Consider the following 18,170-nt stretch of genomic DNA (forward strand, 5'->3'; position numbering starts at 1 on the left):
AGTATTTTTTTTAATGTGGAGGACTGCCTGCATGCATTGTTCTACACCATTTTATATAAGGGACTTGAGCACCCACGTATTTTGGTATCTGTGGGTGGTCCTAGACCAATCCCTCCAGATACTGAGGAACAACTATAGTTAAGTCTTGGGGTTGGTATTCTTGAAACCTCAGAAGTCAGTGTTCATGCTACCTGTCACCATTCAGCCAATAAGTAAAGACAAGGAAGGAATCTTTGTGGGCACTTTATTCAGATGAACTGCAATCTAAGAAGACAGCGGGGTTATGTTTCCTAAAAATGGTTTTAACATCTCTTCTCAAGGTGACCATTTTGTAGAGGGAGAAAAGGGTAGTTGACGGGTTTAAAATTCAGATAAACAAGTTAATTAGATAAAGTTTGCATTCCAGAAATTTTTCTAGTATTTCTTCATTTGCATATCAGTAATTCTTTATCTGTGACATGGTTAGCAGGTGTTTTGTCCCTGGAATACAAAAGCTAAGATACTATCTTGATTGAATTACAAGATAGTTAAAAATATTATGTATTCTCTTTGAGGGTGGTCTGCTGTTCAAGGAAGGGTCTGAAAGAGGCTTTCCAAAGGAATATTAACCTAGATTCACAGAAACAATGGGCAGGGCTTTCTTAAAGCTAAAATAAACCTTTTACTAAACAGTTATATGTCTGGGGCATGACTGCCCAGTTAGGAATTGATGATCAGGAAACCATATGAGCTAACTTTCCATAGAATCTGCTTTTTTGTCCAAGTGGGGAAGGAACAAACTTTTCTCTTCCCTCAAGCTTCTTTGTGGTCTAATAATCACATAGACCTGAGACATATTAACAAGAGGAAAAGACCAAATTTAATACATACATATGTATGAGAACCCTGCACACATTAGAGTTGCATAGACCCCCCCACACACACACACACACATACACACCACCACCACCACCACCTGCAAGAGAAGTCGAGAGAAAGAAAGTAGGATTGAGGTACATAAGTCATCCTGAGGTACAAATGAAGTAATGACCCTTTGAGGCTTCCAGAATAATAAGAGCAGATGTTTAGTAAATAAAAGTTTGTCCTGCCATGTAGGAGGGTGAAAAGGTTATTGCTGATCATCTTTTATGGGCAGGTCCTCTAATTCAAATTCTTTCAGACAGTTAAAGGGGGGAGGCAGAATTTTCTCCTGAGCCTGGGCTAAAGTTGCCTTTAGCTCAAAAAATCTGTATACCACAGAGGCACATCTTGGGGTGACTTGTTCTGGACCCCCACATCCACAAGCCTTAACACCCAATGTGATCTGGAGACAGGCTCTTTAAGAGGTAATTGAGGTCAGATGAGGTCATATGGGTGGGGTCCTAATCTGATAGGATTGGTTGTCTTCTAATAACCAGGTGAGGTTAAATGAGAGGACGGCCATCTACAACCCAATTAGAGATTTCGCACCATTCACTGCTATAGTGGGCACCTCAATTTTGGGTTTCTAGCATCAGAGCTATGAGAAAATAATAATCGCTTGTTTAAGCCACACAGCCTATGATCCTTTGTTATGACTGCCCAAGCACTAATACAGCAAGTTGAAAATGTTTTACTCTGGCTCTGTTTTTGATTTTTGGTAAACTTCAAGCTGACAAGGATGATAATTGTCTTTACTCCTCTATAGATATTTTTTAGATGGCCAGATCTAAAGAATAAATTCTACTGACTACTCTAGATGTATGAGTCAACTGCTCTTCTAATTACAAGCAAGTAGAAACAAGTGAGGGAATCTGCTAACGGTTGTGTTACCAGCCGGGGACTGAGCACAGAATGAGTCTTCCTCGGTCCAGCCTGTAGTGAGTGAGTCCCTGAGTTTGTGCAAGGAAGGTTTCATAACATGAGTCCAAGTGATTTTGAGAGAACATTTATTAAAGCTGGGGACACTGCAATGAAGGAAGGGCCTAAAATAGAAGAAGCAACAGAAGAAAGCCAAGGCATGCCTGTTTTGGTCCTCTAGAGAGTCAGAGAAAAGGGGGCCATGGAGACAGGTTCAGGGCATAAGCCCAGGGTAAGTTACCACTGTCCACTGCTCCTCTGGTTGTAAATATCATGGGGACCTCTAGAGTAAGAGAGAAGATATGGGCTTTGGAGAGAGGGTGCTGGTGTGTTCTTTGTCTTAAAGCTTTTTATCTTTTCTTAGCCAGTGGGACTTCTATGGGAGGTCTTATGGGTCTTAATATTCATTAGCTTTCCAGGTGTACCATTCAGTATGTTGATTCATCAAAATGTGCATAAAGAGGAGTTAGGTTTACTTTCTGGTTTGTTTCATTTTTAAAGAATATCATTGAAGAGGGACCATGACCGAGGCTAGTCTGTTCCAGGGTGGTCTAGAATGTGTAAACTATTTGTTTATTTTGTCTCAGTTTCCCTCATTCCAATTGTCAAGCAATTTCCCTAGCTTTCTACTCTCCTACCTCAGTTTAACCTTGGACATCAAAGAAAGTCTGTGATTAGCTAATTTCTCAATCTTGATATCATCTTAAGTGAAGATACTACAGAGGAGTCCCAGGGAGTGGATGTGACACATGGTCTGCCCCTGAGGGGGAAACATCCAAGGCAGTTATGGGAGCTTTTAATTAACTAGAGAAGGGAGAGAAGAGGTCCTGACTCTCCTCTCATTTCAGTGTTGGAACCTAAATTATCTGCCTAAATCTTCTGATTATTAGATACATTTACAATGAATAAGGGCAATGTGTGTGTGTTTCTGTGTATATACACCACATGTACAAACAGCATGCACTAAATCAAGACTCAGTAATCCCACTCAGAAAAGACCAGCTGAGACCTTGGGGAGGTCTGACACAGACTTCTGTCACGCTCTACTAGGGAGAATTGGGTGTCATCCTGCATCTAAAGGGCATGCCTATTCCACCAATATTTAATAAACTACCTCCATTGAAAACTAGAATCTCACATTTTTCTGAATAGATTTTTGTATATACTAGGAAATTAGCAACATAGCATTTTCTTTATCAATTGGACTGATTGAAATAGCGAAACTCTAACCATCCTCCACCTGTCAGTATTATCCCTTAATCTTTTTGTTCTTGTTAAGAGCAACTGTTATTATACCACATTTTATGATATTGAAATTATGAACTTTTTGTGCAAGATGGCTTATTGAGAGAAAGCTCCATAAGTCTAAATTTAGGGTCAATTTTAAAGAACTGACTTATAGCCTTATTCAGATTTATAAGAGCTTTAATAAGAGAAACTTACACACCTGGGCAAAGCAGCTGTTCCCAGTGGTGGTGGGCTGGGAAAAACCCACACACCTTCCAGAACAGGGTCCCTTCTTATACGGGCTTAATAGCATAAAGAGGGTTAGTAGTAAAACCATATGGTGGGTAGTCACACAGCCCACCAGAAAGAACAATGCATTTCTAAAAGTAAACATCATGTGGTTGTTATACTCTATACATTCATTAAACTCTCTTCTGGGATGTGATGTTTTTCTTTCGGAGGCATTCCAGATTCCAGGGCAGTCAGTCAAGCATGTGGGTGCAGAGTCACAGAGAGTTCAACAGTCGCAGAAAGTATAGCACTTCCCAGACGCCTTTGCTGCAGGAGTCATATCGTATCTCTGAAGTGAGTTCCCAGACAGCGCCAATACATTATTCCTTTATTTACCTTCTTAGCTTAAAAAGATACTTTTTAAAATTTTAGATACAGTTAAGTCAAAGGTAAAGTAAATAGAATGGTTTGGTCAGCCCACAGAGCTGCTCTTGATAATAATATTGCTTTGCACTCTAACCTGGGGAGTCCTTTCATGCTATGTTATGTTTCAATTTTCTTAATGAAGCGTTAAGATTGAAGTGAAGTTCTTGACCAAATAAGGGAAGAAATCTCTAGGAAGGGAAGCATTTATTCCTACTGACATGAGAACTGTTCAGCCCCTGGTTCTCCAGATGTGGATGTGCCGTACCTGATAATGAAGCACCTTGATGTGAATGGTTGCTGCCTCTCTGGCACTACAGGTGGCCAAATTAAGTGGGTGTCTGTGGGTACAAGTCTCTGATACCCTACACGTGGTTGGAAAGAACTTGTGGTTGAGGAAACACACATTTGCTATGTTTTTTAACTTCCCAGACTTGCAGTCACTGGGCTCAAACATCATCAGAATATAACATGCCTTCTGGATTTGACCAGATGCTTGTAAATTTACATCTGAAATCTAGAGCAGTCCTAGGATGCAACAACTGACCTTCATCTACTTTGAATTCAAACTTTCCCTAAGGAAAAATTTAAAAATAAATCCTACTTCTTTTTTCCCTTAAGATTGCAGATACAACTCTGTTAGCAAGAAATAACAGAGTTGGAAGATGAGTGACATTGTAAGCAACAGTTGCCTCTACCATGGAATTTGTGGTTAATCTGAAAGTTATTGATATAACACATTGGAGGACCTTCCTGAGTTTGCAGGCAGCTATTACTCTACAATATAATCTAATTCTAATTTTTTCCATTTATAACTGAAAGGATTTTGGAAATGCTGTACCGATGACCAATCTATAGGTAATTTTAATTTTAGTTGGTTACCTTATACATCATGCTGTCTTAATTAGTGTTCTTGTAAATTAGACCACTTAATTACATTCTACATTCCGTTAGAGAAAGCCTATACCTCAATCAGTGTCACAATTTTCTCTGTAGCCAAACCTAGATCTTAGCTTCATCAGTGAGTGGCAGGGAAGGGACACTTTGTTCTAGCCACATTAATAATTTTTGAGCCAATAACTCTAAGCTGAAGATCCTTAGCTAGCAACATTTCTATTCACCCAGCAAACATTTTCATTTAGATGGAGACATGGTTGGGAGTCCTGGTTTCATACTCTTGGTCTCTTCTAAGTTGGGCACTTCATTTGCCCTGCTGAAACTCCATTCTCTGTGTTTTTGTTTGTTTTGTTCCTATATGTTAACTGAGGACAGCCTGAAATTTAGAAATCTCATTTTCATTCTTTAGTACTAGTGTTCCCAAAGTCTTCCCACTCTTGGTGATTACCTTTATGATTGACATGAAGCTAAGGTATTTGCCTTTAAGTCAATGATTATTTTCATGACATGGTTTGCTCAAGGACATTTTGAGATTGGATAATGACTTACAAATCTAAGTCTTTAATTCTTTCTGTAAATTATGGCTCTATTTCATAATATTTGGACCATATGTTCAAGTATTAATCTTGGTAAAGGTAGCTAGGTGTATGGTGATCTATGTGACTACTGAATTCTTTTTTTTTTATATATATATTTTATTTATTAATTTTTAGAGAGAGAGGAGAGAGAGAGAGAGAAGGGGAGGGAGGAGCAGGAAGCATCAACTCCCATATGTGCCTTGACCGGGCAAGCCCAAGGTTTCGAACCGGCAACCTCAGTGTTCCAGGTCGACGCTTTATCCCACTGCGCCACCACAGGTCAGGCATTACTGAATTCTTGTGGTGAGATTCAGTAAGTGCTATACATCACACAAGGACTCCAGAGTCAACCTTGGTTAGGTTTGCCTCTAGTTCAAATCCTGGCTGTGTAATTTTAGTGTTAGCTCCTTAATCTTCCTAAACCTCCGTTTCCTCACTCAAAAACCTGGGGTAACAATTCCAAATTCAAAGACATGAAAAACTAACATTTATTGAGTGCTTACCATGACCCACAGGTTTTATGTCACTTTTTTCCTTAATAGTAACCCTGGGAGGTAGCTACAGTTATCATCTCCATTTCACAGAGGAAGAAGGCATGAGAAGTCTAAGCAATCAGTGAAATAGCCCGTCTGGACTTAAAACCAGGCAGTGTCCCAAACCTCCCTGCCTCTAAAATGTGAGGCTTACATGCCTGATGATCTTTCCGTTTTCCCAACCAAGGACTGACACTGATGCTGAAGAGAATTGACAGGGCACAAAGAAGAATACCTGCAGGGGTTGTTCAGTATTTAAATCAGCGTTTAATGGGCCCCTTGAAATTGGAAGGCTTGTACATCACTGACAAAATGTCTGCCCTCCGACAACATTGCCACTATCTCTCTTTTGAAGTTAATTGGTTTCTGCTGGTGTAAATTTTATGTCTACACTCCAGTTTCCAAGGAGGAAGCATGCACACACTTTCCGAAGCTCACGCAGATACCAGGCCCTGCACAGGGATGAAAGCAAATATTTGAAACTCTTTCTGTCCTTTATACATTTCTGCCTGCACATTATGTAAACTGCATCTTTGTGGATGTGATAGATAGAAGGCATCTAGGTATAAAAATTACTAAAAATGCATGTGTATAACATCAACCAGATGTGGTTGTTCATTTTCCTTCTTCCTGATTTCATTCCCATTTTATTTGGGTAGAAACTGGGCAACAGGGATACTAAATAATTTGCCTAAAGTACATCCCTGCAAATACTAAGCAGAGAAACAAGATTATAAACTCAATTCTGTTAATCATGATAGAGATGAGGAAAACCTGTGTTAAGATACCAGCTATTGGGCCATCTGTGTGGATAATTAAGACCCTGACTATGAAGGCAAGAGTAGGAATGGAGAAGAAGGCAGGGACACAATGATAACACCTTCCATGAGTGAGTAAATGACCAGGAAAGAAGTGGGCAAGGACTGAGGGGAGTACAGTTTCCTCGGTGGAACAGTGTTTGTGTTGTTTTAGTTTGGTTTGGTTTTCCTAATAGGAAGTAGAGGGATAAATTGAGTAATAATATGGATTTTTAGGGAAGCTGTTGGTCACAGGTGAGAGTTCTTCAATTTGCAGTCAAAGTTACTAATATTATTAGCTCTAATGTAGCTATTATTCAGAAATGTGTTCCAAGAAATAAACTGACAGACGACTATTGTAAGAGGTGAAGTTAGCACTGTGGGCTGATAGCCCTGGCCATCACTTCTAGCTAGCCAAAGGGTGTCGATTTCCATGCAAACATCAGCAAGTGATTTGTTTCCAGTCTTCTCCTGGGCACACTCCATGACCAGGCTGGGTGATCCGGTGGCCACTTCCATGTTGCCACACTGACAAAACGAGTATTGAATCACAGCTGATAATTATTTTGCGTGTTGTGCTTTCTCATCTTTACCAGTACTATGCTCTTCTTCTCTTTTGCCCAAAGGCTGATTTCTATTGATACAACTTTCACTGAAGCTAAGCTTTTTCTTAGGAACGATGTAGAAGAGGAGAACTAAATTAAAGGGGTGGCTTGCTGTGTCAGGTACAGCTGAACAAGTGGGAGGGGAGTGAGGACCACATTGGAAGGAGGTAAGGAGTAGAAAAGTGATGCCTCTGGTCTTGCCCTGTACAAGGGGAGAACACTGGTTGATGGTCTGACCCTGTGGCTCTCCAGCAGAGGATGCTTTGCTTATACAATGGAGCTCAGGGTCTCCAGAGTCCTCCCTTCAACCTCTCTCCTGCCCTACCCTGCTTTGGACATTGTCTCCTCTTCTAAATTTGGAAATAAACTAAACAGGCAACATTATCAAGGACTTACTGGTTTCCAAAGTGACAACTCCTTCACCTCAGAGTTGATAAATGCACAAAATTTAAGATTCACATTTTTTGCAAATTAAAATTTCTTAGCTCTCGCAGACTGTTTGCTTTGTAGTTGTTTCACTGCTGATAATATTTCCTATCCCAAGCCTGTTCCCTGATCTTTGGCCATCCAATTGTAGAATCAAAATTTAACTGTAGAAAATGACCAGAGACCATCACGATTTTTAACAAAATCTCTGTGATGCAAGTCTTCTTGGGGGTAAAGAAATTCAGAGAATGGAAAGGAGAAATTGAGTGGAATTTTTAAAGCAATGCAGAGTAAAATATAATACTGGCTAAGGTAAAATGTGTGCTTTTTCAAATCATGTATTTACCAAAGATTATACATATACTTTTAATTTTTTATTAAGTTAATTCATACTTTATTAAGACAAAGCAAAAGCATTTTTTATTATATGGATTCCTCTTGTTTTTATACCTGTATCTTTCAAAGAGCAAACATATGAAAAAAAAATAAAAAGTACTCTCAGACTTTTCTAAAACACCTACCAAAACAAACATGCAACTATATTTCTCAAAAGATGTGCTGCTGATCACACTGACAGAAGCTTCACCAAGCTCAATCAATGAAGTCCATCTAAACCAGAAGCGCATCTTTTTCCCCTTTGTGTTATGTGTATTTTTTGTTTGTTTGTATTTTTCCAAAGTAAGAAGTAGGGGAGGGGAGATGGGCGGCGACAGACAGACGTGCCTGACTGGGATCCACCCGGCACGCCCACCAGGGGGCGATGCTCTGCCCATCTAAGGCATTGTTCTGGGGCAACCAGAGCCATTCTAGCGCCTGAGGCGGAGGCCATGGAGTGGTCCTCAGTGCCCAGGCCAACATTTATCCCATGGAGCCTTGGCCACAGGAGGGGAAGAGAGAGATAGAGAGAAAGAAGAGGGGGTAGGGTGGAGAAGCAGATGGGCACTTCTACTGAATGTCTTGGCCGGGAATCGAGCAGAGGACTACCACACGCAGGACCATTCTACCTCTGAGCCAACCGGCCAGGGCCTGTGTTATGTCTTAAATATTGTAATAAATTTAGTCCACTTCATTGGCATTACCTGCTTGCCACATTGTGTCTTTACATTTAGATGGGTCTGAATTTATCAAGGTGACATATGTGTGACTTTTCACTGGAAATTTTAATTTGTCAATTTTAAAACCCAGCAGCAATTAGCAGGGACACTACCTCCTTAGCAAAGGATTGGGGCTTGCACATCTGGTCACACAGCCTCTGGTGGGAGAGGGTCTCCTTGGGCTGGGCTGCTCCGACATCCTCACACATTATTCTCTACAGCACACCGGTGTGCAGGATGTGGGCACTCTATGCAATTTTCCTGATATCCCACGAGGCCTGAACACTACAGAGTGGGTTTAAACTCATGGAAAATTCATTTAAGACTTAAAAAATTTCAAATACCTTTTCTTATTTTCTTTTTCACACAAGTGGAATAATGCATCTTAAGGTACAAAGAACCCTTAAAAAGGAAAACAAAACACACACATAAAAACCACTTCCCCTTAAAAGCAGCTTTCTCCCTAGGATACTATTGCATAGTAAATGAAGTTACAAAGACTAAAGTGTGCTGAAACTCTCCCACATATGTCGGAAATAATAACCTTCAAAAAGTTAATGCACACGATAGCATGCACCCAGCCCATAATTCATGGGAAAATAAAAATTAAAACACCATGGTTCAGGTAATTCTGAATAAAGGTAAACTAACAACAACATCCGAAATGTGCTCCAATCCTAAGTATTTCCTGATTTTTTACCATTATAAACCTAGTGATACACCTGATTTATTTCAAGTGCAATATATGAAATTTTAAAGAAGTTATGAAAATATGTGGCACTTGAACAATTTTTTCAGTAGCCCATTGGGTATCTGCAGTATCTACATAGCAGAAGACTCTTCTCAGTCAAGGAGGAAAATTGCCAACTGCTCTCCAGACAGCCAGGAAAGATGCTAAGGAGAACTGCCCGTGACCTGAGTTCCCATTTGCCTCACAATGAAAGGAGAAGACTTACCTAGGTGCCTTTTAGTGTTACTGTTCCAGTTGCAATAGACTATCTAATAGTTTATTACACTCAGAATACAAAGTATGTTATAGAGAAAGGATTCACCCCTGTCTCTGATGGAACAGTCTCCTTGAATTCTTTCATTGATTTCATAGACTTCTAACAACCAGCGGATTGTTTTTAAAAATCTGATTTTTATGTTAGCAGCACTATTTCCTCCTCTATAAGTAGTACAGCTTCATTCCACCAGCAACAGTGGATGCTTCCCCGCCCACCTCCCCTTGCTTAACTCCAGAGTGGCAGATTAAGCTGCCAGCCTACCACTGAATGCCACACCCTCCTGACAGGCTGTTCTAAAGCAAGCGTTTGGGACCACCGTGGCCGTGTTTGTTCCTTGAACTCCAGCTGATGAGTCAATGCTGCCCAGGCAGCCAAGCAGCCCTGACAGAGCACTGTACACAGACTCAGAGACCTGGCAGGGCTGCGGTGACATGCCTCATTGCAGGTGCATCCAGACAAGTGCCTCGCCTCCAAACCATGCGCTCACCTCAGAAAGGTTGCCTCGCCTGCAATGCCTGGCAGAAAGCAGGCACTTTGCACATGTCTGCTGAATGCAAAGGAGGAAATAGGAGAGCAAAGTGTGAGTTTATAGAAAATGCACAGAGACCTTGTTCATAGAGATCTTGCCAGGTCTGAAATGAATGCTATTTCTGGCCAATAAAAGAACAGGGACTTGAGAATAGCTAAGTTAAAATAAATAAATAATTAGCAAAGGAAGAAACCAATAAAATACAAGGAAAATAAATAAACAGTAGCCAAAATCTGATACTATTTGATAAATTACATAAGAACATTTTTCTATTAGAAAATTAACACTTGCACCTGACCAGGCGGTGACATAGTAGATAGAGTGTCAGACTGGGATGCAGAGGACCCAGGTTCCAAATCCTGAGGTCGCTGGCTGAAGTGCGTGGTCGCTGGCTTGAGCATGGAATCATAGACATGATCCCGTGGTTGCTGGCTTGAAGCCCAAGGTCGCTGGCTTGAGCCCAAGGTCACTAGCTTGATCAAAGGATCACTTGCTCTGCTGTAGCCCCCAGTCAAGGCACATATGGGAAAACAATCAATGAACAACTAAAGTGCCGCAGTGAAGAATTGATGCTTCTCATCTCTCTCCCTTCCTGTCTATCTGTCCCTCTCCCTGACTTTCTCTCTGTCGCTGTCAAAAGGAAAAAAAGATTGACACTTGCAACATGATGCTTCTGAAAGGGCATCTGCAGCCTTTTAGAGACCTATGTGTTGCAGAAAGAAAAGTGCACCTGTATACAAAATTATAATATGAGGAAGCCAGTATTGAGGTCACTATGAGGGCATCTTAAAAACCATTTAATTTGCTCATTGAGTATTATATACAAATTTATAAAAGCAAAGCAGTGCTGAGCTTGTTTTCTGTTTTTGTTTTTGTTTTGAACAGAAATAGACTAAAATCTGCCTAAATCAAATTATACAAAAGCATGAATGTTCTATTCTCACATTTATTTACTTTATATAACTGGTGGCTATTTTTGCTTGTTGAAATCTTGAAACTCACAAACCACATGCACTTGTTTGTTATTTATCCCTTTTCCCCAGGTGCAAAGAAGGCTACCAGGGAGTTCGTTGTGACCAATTTCTGCCGAAAACAGATTCCATCTTATCGGATCCAAGTAGGTCAAGCATTTTTCTTCTCTAACACAACAGGCAGCCTTTACTCTGAGCAATGGTCGCTAGCTCAGCTGAAAGCTGTATTGCATTCGTGCGTCTCGGGGTGGAAGCTGGCCACAGATGTTATTGTTCACAGCTTGCTCAGAACTAACTAAGTCTAAGTCGAGGTCCAGGTCTTCTGCATGGTGCTTGGTCTTCAGATTCAACTCCACTGATAATGAACCTCCATTGGGAATTTTATCAAAAATTGCTCCCTTAGCTCTTAGATTCCTTCACCCACACCACCCTCATTAGGAAAACGAGGGTAGAGAAAAATAGAAGGAGTTACTATTATCCAAAAAAATTATAGAAACTACAGAATTGTTTTTCTGTAGTTGGTAATTTCTGAAATCTATTAACCTTTCTTTTTTGTACTGAAGTACAGAAATATGTGTATAAATTATATAACATTTTCAAACACATTGTGGAAAACCCCATTTTTACAACACTGTTCACATATCAGTGATTACTGTACTAATGACATTTTTTTTCCATTCGTGGAGATAATTTCCCACTAAGAAATATTGCTAGTCATTTTTTTCTATATGGAATAAAAAGTAATGTTTTTTGCCAATATGCCAATTCTCGTCAAATGTAAAGTTTTTACTCAATCTGTAAACAATCTGCTCTTTCAGTGACTGCTGTAATTGAGTCACTATTAAGCAAAGAGAAGTTTTATTGAATCAGTAATTTAGTTGTGTGAACATTATGACAGGGTTTTCAAATCATAAAGGTGACATTATGGTTTTCTGAATACCAAACAGGCATAACATAAACTTGAGCAAAATATATGTATTGACAACCGACAGAGGGAGCCCAGTCAGTGAGTGTGCACGTTACTGCACAGTGAATATCTCTAGGTATCTTTTAACATCTTCTCAAGAATACATTATTTTCACTTTGCCCCTGGATTTCTAGCTATGTTTCATCAGGAAAACGTAAAATTTATTAAAGGGGAAATTGTTTCTTTAATTTAATTTTATTGTGTCTTACTTTGGTAAGACAAGTATTAACTACTCTTCCCTTTGCAAATTTAGCTCCCCTTCAGGAAGGTGAAGGTTGCCTAAAAGCTAGCAAACAATTAGCCATAGATTCCCTTTGTTCTCTGAAATGTGAGGCCCTGGTCTATAGGAATTACCTAGTCAGGGGGGCAGTTGCTAGAATGTGTTGTATCTTTTATTTTGTGATTTGGCCACAAGCTAACCTGATGTCTGGAAAGTATGGTTGTGCCTGGAGATTTGTATTTGGGATATTAGAAAGTTTACATAGAATAATAGGCTTGCTGAATTTTTCTTTCTCTTTTTCTTTCTTTCCTTTTTACTTTGTCTGATTTATCGAGTTTTCTTATTTTTCTTTCTTCCCTTTTTTCTTTCTCTTCCCTTTTCTGCCCTTCTATTTTCTCTTTATTTTCTTTTTTTTTCATTATTTTCTTTCCTCCCTTTATCCTCCTTCTCTCTTTCCCTCCCTTCTTCCTTTTTCCTTCCCCATTTTCTTTTCTTTTTACTTTTTATGCTTTTGTTTTTCTCTCTTCTTTAGTGTTTCTTTTCATATTTGTTTGTGGAATATCTTTCAGGTACAATATACTGGGGCAGGGCTTGAATATGGTACAGAAAAGTTAAAATAATCTATTTTAAACAATAATCAAACCCTTGCCATCCTAATGTATATCATAGTCCATCACTATAGTAGTTGAAGATGAGGCCCACCATAATGACTGTGTACCCTCAAAGAAAACCGAACCCATGATCGGTCACTAACCCTGACAACCTGTGTCTTATATACTTAAAAACATTTAGTGCAACAGTCTTCATAATAGTGAAAAAATGGACACATTCTAAAAACCAGCAAGATTATATTTAAGTAAAACATTATACGGTACATTAATCATGTTCTGTTAAATTATTATTAAAATTATAGTTGTAGGAAATATTCAGTGAAACAGCAAGATGGAATGTTATTTTTATAAAAGATTGCCACAGTAACATCCTTTGGTACAAAGATGAAAAAAACCACACACTAAAATGCGAAACAGGGACTTTAAATATTTGGGGTTTGGAAGTATATAGAATTCTTTTTCCTTTTTCTCTTGTTTTCTATAAAATTGCATATGATTATATGAGTCAAAATGCCAGAATGCCTTGAAACAAAATAAACAAATAAATAATAAACAAACATCGAGAAACCTTTGGATGAGTCCTTAAGACACAGTTTAAATGGGGAAAGCATTATATAAATATATTCCATTCATTTGTGCATGCATCATTTATTTATGCAATCATTAATTAATTTTACTAAAGTTTTATGAGCACCCACAATAGCCATCTAATGGACCAGATTCTGTTAGTACAAAGGTAGACAAACAAGATATAGGCTCTGAGGACCCACAGGCTAGTGAAGGAGGAAAACGTGTGGATTCCTAAGCAAGTGCATGACTCTGGTGGAAACACTCCTTTGTGACCTGGGCAAATTTACTTGGGCCTGAGTCTCAGGCTTTTCATCTTAGTAGCAGCAATAATAAATCCAGTAGGTTGGAATCACCTAGGCCTACTGGACCCAACAAGAAGTCAGTGCCAGATAAGCATTAGCCCACTTCCCATATCATAATCATTCTAACATATGCTAGGATTTGTATGTGCCAGGCACTGTGCTAAAAGGCTGGATTATCTCCTTAAAACCCTCACAGTCACAGCCTAGCAGAGAGTTACTGGCAATTGCTCACATTTTATAAATGAAGAAATTAGGCCTCCGAGATCTTAAATAAATTTGCTCAGGGTCACACAGCTAATGAACACTGGAGTCTACCTTCCAAACCCAAGTAACTGTAGGGCCTCAACTCCCACAGGCAGGGCTCTTGCCTTCCTTCCCTTGACGCTCCTTCCTCTGATTGTTTTCGCTACAGCATTTATCACTCTAGATTCCATTGACTGGAACTCAATGACCTGCAGCAAACATTATTCTAAGGAACAATATTTGCACAATTTTCATATCTTAATGCAGCAACTTGAGCTTCCATAAAGATTTAAGTCCCTAATGAAATTTTCTTGTCAAAATTTTTCCTGAAAGATTGTTTAATTTGCTGCTTATGATATCTTTGTAATGACTCTATGCTCAGGAAATAAGTTGCCCTCCGGCCCCCTCCCCCTACTTCCTCTCCTTCTCCCTTTCACTCCTTCCCCTCTCCTTCTCTCCCTGTTAGCTGAATGTTTGCTTGTATAGTAAAATCCCATTGACAGAGGACTGGAAGTTTCTGTGTTTTATTCTCTCCCAGGCAATGAAGAGTTGATCTGAAATGTGCATCTTTGCCTGTTATTTGTATCTGGAGAAATGAAACCAGGATTTTACTGTGAGAGGTCACTGGCTGCTATGACCAGTGTCTGCACTATGGCCCCAGGCTGAGTCCTCAGACCTGCTTGTGCAGAAGCCTGTTGTTTTCCCCACAAAGACTCTGTTGTTGACTGTGCTGAGGAAAACATATACACTCAAGAATCAAACTTATAAAGTGTTTCAATGTTAGTTTAAAAAAAATCTAATGCATGTAGCAGTCAGATTAATCAAACTCTTATATGCATTCAATAAGCATTCCAGTCATAAGGATGAGTAGGAGGCAGGGGTCAGCAGGAAGGCAGTGAAAGGCACAGTCTGTGGCCAGACCGCGCGCCTGAGACCCGCAGTGCAGGAGCCAGTACCAGCCAGTGTAGCGTTCCTGAAGGGCATATACATGCACCCTGCTTCCTGCTGGCAGCTCTGCCCCAGAGAGCAGCTTCTAGGAACCGCCATAATCATTTTGACAATTTCCAATATAATTATTTCAGAACCAGTCCTTTGCCCCACAAATACCAGGTTGAACTGGATTCTCCTGCTGTTTTTTCCTCCTTACTGCACACACCCGCCAGGCCAGGTTCCCTCCCCACTCTCAGAGCAAAGCTGGATAGGACTGAAAAACCATGAACTGGCTGAGAATTCAGGCAGATATTTCCCAGGTCTCACCTCTTAAGACCACACACCAACCTAAGTTATCATCAAGATCTTGGCATCATCACTGGCCAAAGTGACAGGAGCTCCAGGTCATGGGTTCAGGGAAGAATCAAACAATGGTTGCCAGGGCAAGAGGTGGCCATCTGCAGGGAAGGCTGCCATTCTCAGGCCGCATGGTACTTTCCTCTCCACATCAGCACCCAACACCCGTACCCATGGTTGCCAGGAGGTGAAGAACCTTCAGGCCCAACTGTTATCGTAAACTTAAACTCTCAGAGTCATCCAGTCTCCACCATGGGATGGTGACGGATAACTTCAAACTCTAGTCTAAATGAACTGTCAAAAGAAAATGTTGCACTGACAATCTGCTGATCTAGTAGACTTTTATTTGGCAATTCATGACTTGGGCAGCATCCAGTCTGGGAGGTAGGAAGATGCTCTGAATAGCTGTACAAAGCGAGAGACTTTTGTGGACCAACATGAGCTAGAAAAAGGAAGTAATACTTGGTGTTTGATGATTGGTAAAGTAGGATTGCTTTCCTTATATGGAGCAAAAGTCAGGTAACTTGTTCTGAGCAGGCAAGCCCTGATTGGTTGACCTAGGCCTTCTCTTTCTGGGAGTGCTGAGCATAGACATGTAGGTAAGTTTTGTTTTAGTGATACAGGGCTTATCCTGAGTGGTTGGTTACTTTAACAGTGCTGTCTACATTCACACTGAGTTTCTCTGGACCTCAGAAGCCAGGCTGTGCTCTCAGAGTGCCCATAAGATGCTAGGAGCCTCACATGGACTTGGATCGGAGGAAGGCAGGAAAAAAAAATATAGGGGTTGAGACCTTCCATCACTCCAGACTGGACTTGTGGGCTCCAACTTCCCAGAAATAACATTTATGGGTCCAAAAATTTAATGTGTCCTGGCACCATGGTTAGAGCATGAAGGAAGCTCTAGGCAGAGAACCAGTCAATGCAGCCAACTTCCAGATGGTTTTCAGGGACAACTAGCTCATCAGGTCTGAACACGGTGGGTCTCCTTCCGTGTGTGCCAGCAAGCCTGTGGAGTCAACTTCCCCAGTGCCCAAACCGTTCAGCTCAGGACAGAGCGGTGCCCTTTGCTGTGCTAGTCACAGGGAGGGAGAGGAAAGGGAGAGCACCCTTGAAGATCCAGTGTGGGGCCTGGGAGGCTGGGCAGGAACTAAGTGGATGCAGAAAGTTTCCTTGAATTAGTATTAGTGAGAGTTTCCAAAAGAGTCTCCTGCTCTGCACTCTTGCCTTTCCCAATTCATGTAACAGACAGTAAATGGTTCTTTGCATCAACAATTAAATGAACAGGTGCAAGAAAAGATGTTCTTAAATAGGAGTTGAAGGGTCTTGGGTCTAATCCTGTGACCATTTATTCCTAGCAACGTGGCTTTGGGCAAATCACAGGGTAATTGAACATTACCATCTTTATTTGCAGAAGGATCCTGTGGTTAAAAAAGAAAACAACCCTCACTACAGAGCAGGCTATCCCTGCAAGCCATTCAGAAGTGGGGTCAAATGCCTAGCTGTAATAATGTCTCTTTTTATTCATTCACACACACACCCAATTAAGCACATCTAAAGTACATTGTTCTGTGAATCCAAACAGTACTTAAGGATTCTACTATCAATAAACTCATAGTTTAGTAAATTGTATTTACTTAACTGGAATTATAGGCTCCAAAGGGTGTAATATGTGCAAGAGAGGGAAATATTTTTTCATTCAAAATCTTATTAATGGTTTTACAAGACAAGTTTCTTAAACTTAAAGGGTTCTGGTTTTCCCCATTGTAAAATAAGATTATATAACCTCTAATGTACACATTTATTATTAGGATTAAATAAAATAATCCGTTCAGGACAGTTTGTGCTTGGCACATAGAAAGGGTTTAGTAAATGCCATCTGTTATCATCATTACTGTTGTATTTTAGTTTAGCTGTGATTGTTGCCTTTATAATTTGACAGTGTACAAGGTCCTGTGACAGGTGCGACCAGGGATTAGGAAGCATATATCATATTGCCTGAGATCAAATATCTTTAGTTGCATAGTGGCAAGAAAAAATGTACAAACAAGTACAAATAAGAACACATATAGAAGACAAGACAGCTTAAGGAAATATCATAAAAATGGGGACAATACAAACTCACATAATGTGGAGGGAGGGGATGGCTGTCTCCAGAGAGGCTCATCTAAGTGGAAGCATTGCAATGAACTCTCTCACGGGCACTGTGGCTGTGAGCTGTTGCACGGGCTGCATGCAGTCCAGCATCACAAGGATTATTCATACTAGAGTGCTAAGGACTTTATAGGGGTAGATGATGTGTTCGTGTAAATTAGAGGGAGAAACAAACTATTCCTGAGGGCACAAAACAGACTAATTTCCACTTGCTCTTGGTCCATTAATCTACACTGATGAGAGGAGCTATCTTCCAGACTGGAATCTGCTCAGAATACTTAAGTCCCCTACATCAGTGGTCCCCAACCTTTTTTGGGCCACGGACCAGTTTAATATCAGAAAATATTTTCACAGACCGGCCTTTAGGGTGGGATGGATAAATGTATCATGTGACCGAGACAGGTGTCAAGAGTGAGTCTTAGACGAATGTAACAGAGGGAATCTGGTCATTTTTTAAAAAATAAAACATTGGGCCCTGGCCGGTTGGCTCAGTGGTAGAGCATCGGCCTGGCATGCGGGGGACCTGGGTTTGATTCCCGGCCAGGGCACATAGGAGAAGCGCCCATTTGCTTCTCCACCCCCCCTTCCTCTCTGTCTTTCTCTTCCCCTCCCACAGCCAAGGTTCCATTGGAGCAAAGATGGCCCGGGCGCTGGGGATGGCTCCTTGGCCTCTGCCCCAGGCG

At 40.6% G+C, this 18,170-nt stretch overlaps 1 protein-coding gene across 4 annotated transcripts in view; it reads left to right on the forward strand.

Moving 5' to 3' along the window:
* Nucleotides 1–18,170, forward strand: part of NRG3 (neuregulin 3) — a 1,278,837-nt gene that overhangs the window by 962,577 nt on the left and 298,090 nt on the right. For all 4 annotated transcript variants that reach the window (XM_066243724.1, XM_066243726.1, XM_066243723.1 and 1 more), the window contains exon 3: nucleotides 11,209–11,282. In XM_066243724.1, the coding sequence (XP_066099821.1) occupies nucleotides 11,209–11,282 (74 nt within the window). The remainder of the gene's footprint in view (nucleotides 1–11,208; nucleotides 11,283–18,170) is intronic.

Source organism: Saccopteryx bilineata, chromosome 9 (assembly GCF_036850765.1).
Source record: "Saccopteryx bilineata isolate mSacBil1 chromosome 9, mSacBil1_pri_phased_curated, whole genome shotgun sequence".
NCBI classification, from domain to species: Eukaryota; Metazoa; Chordata; class Mammalia; order Chiroptera; family Emballonuridae; genus Saccopteryx; species Saccopteryx bilineata.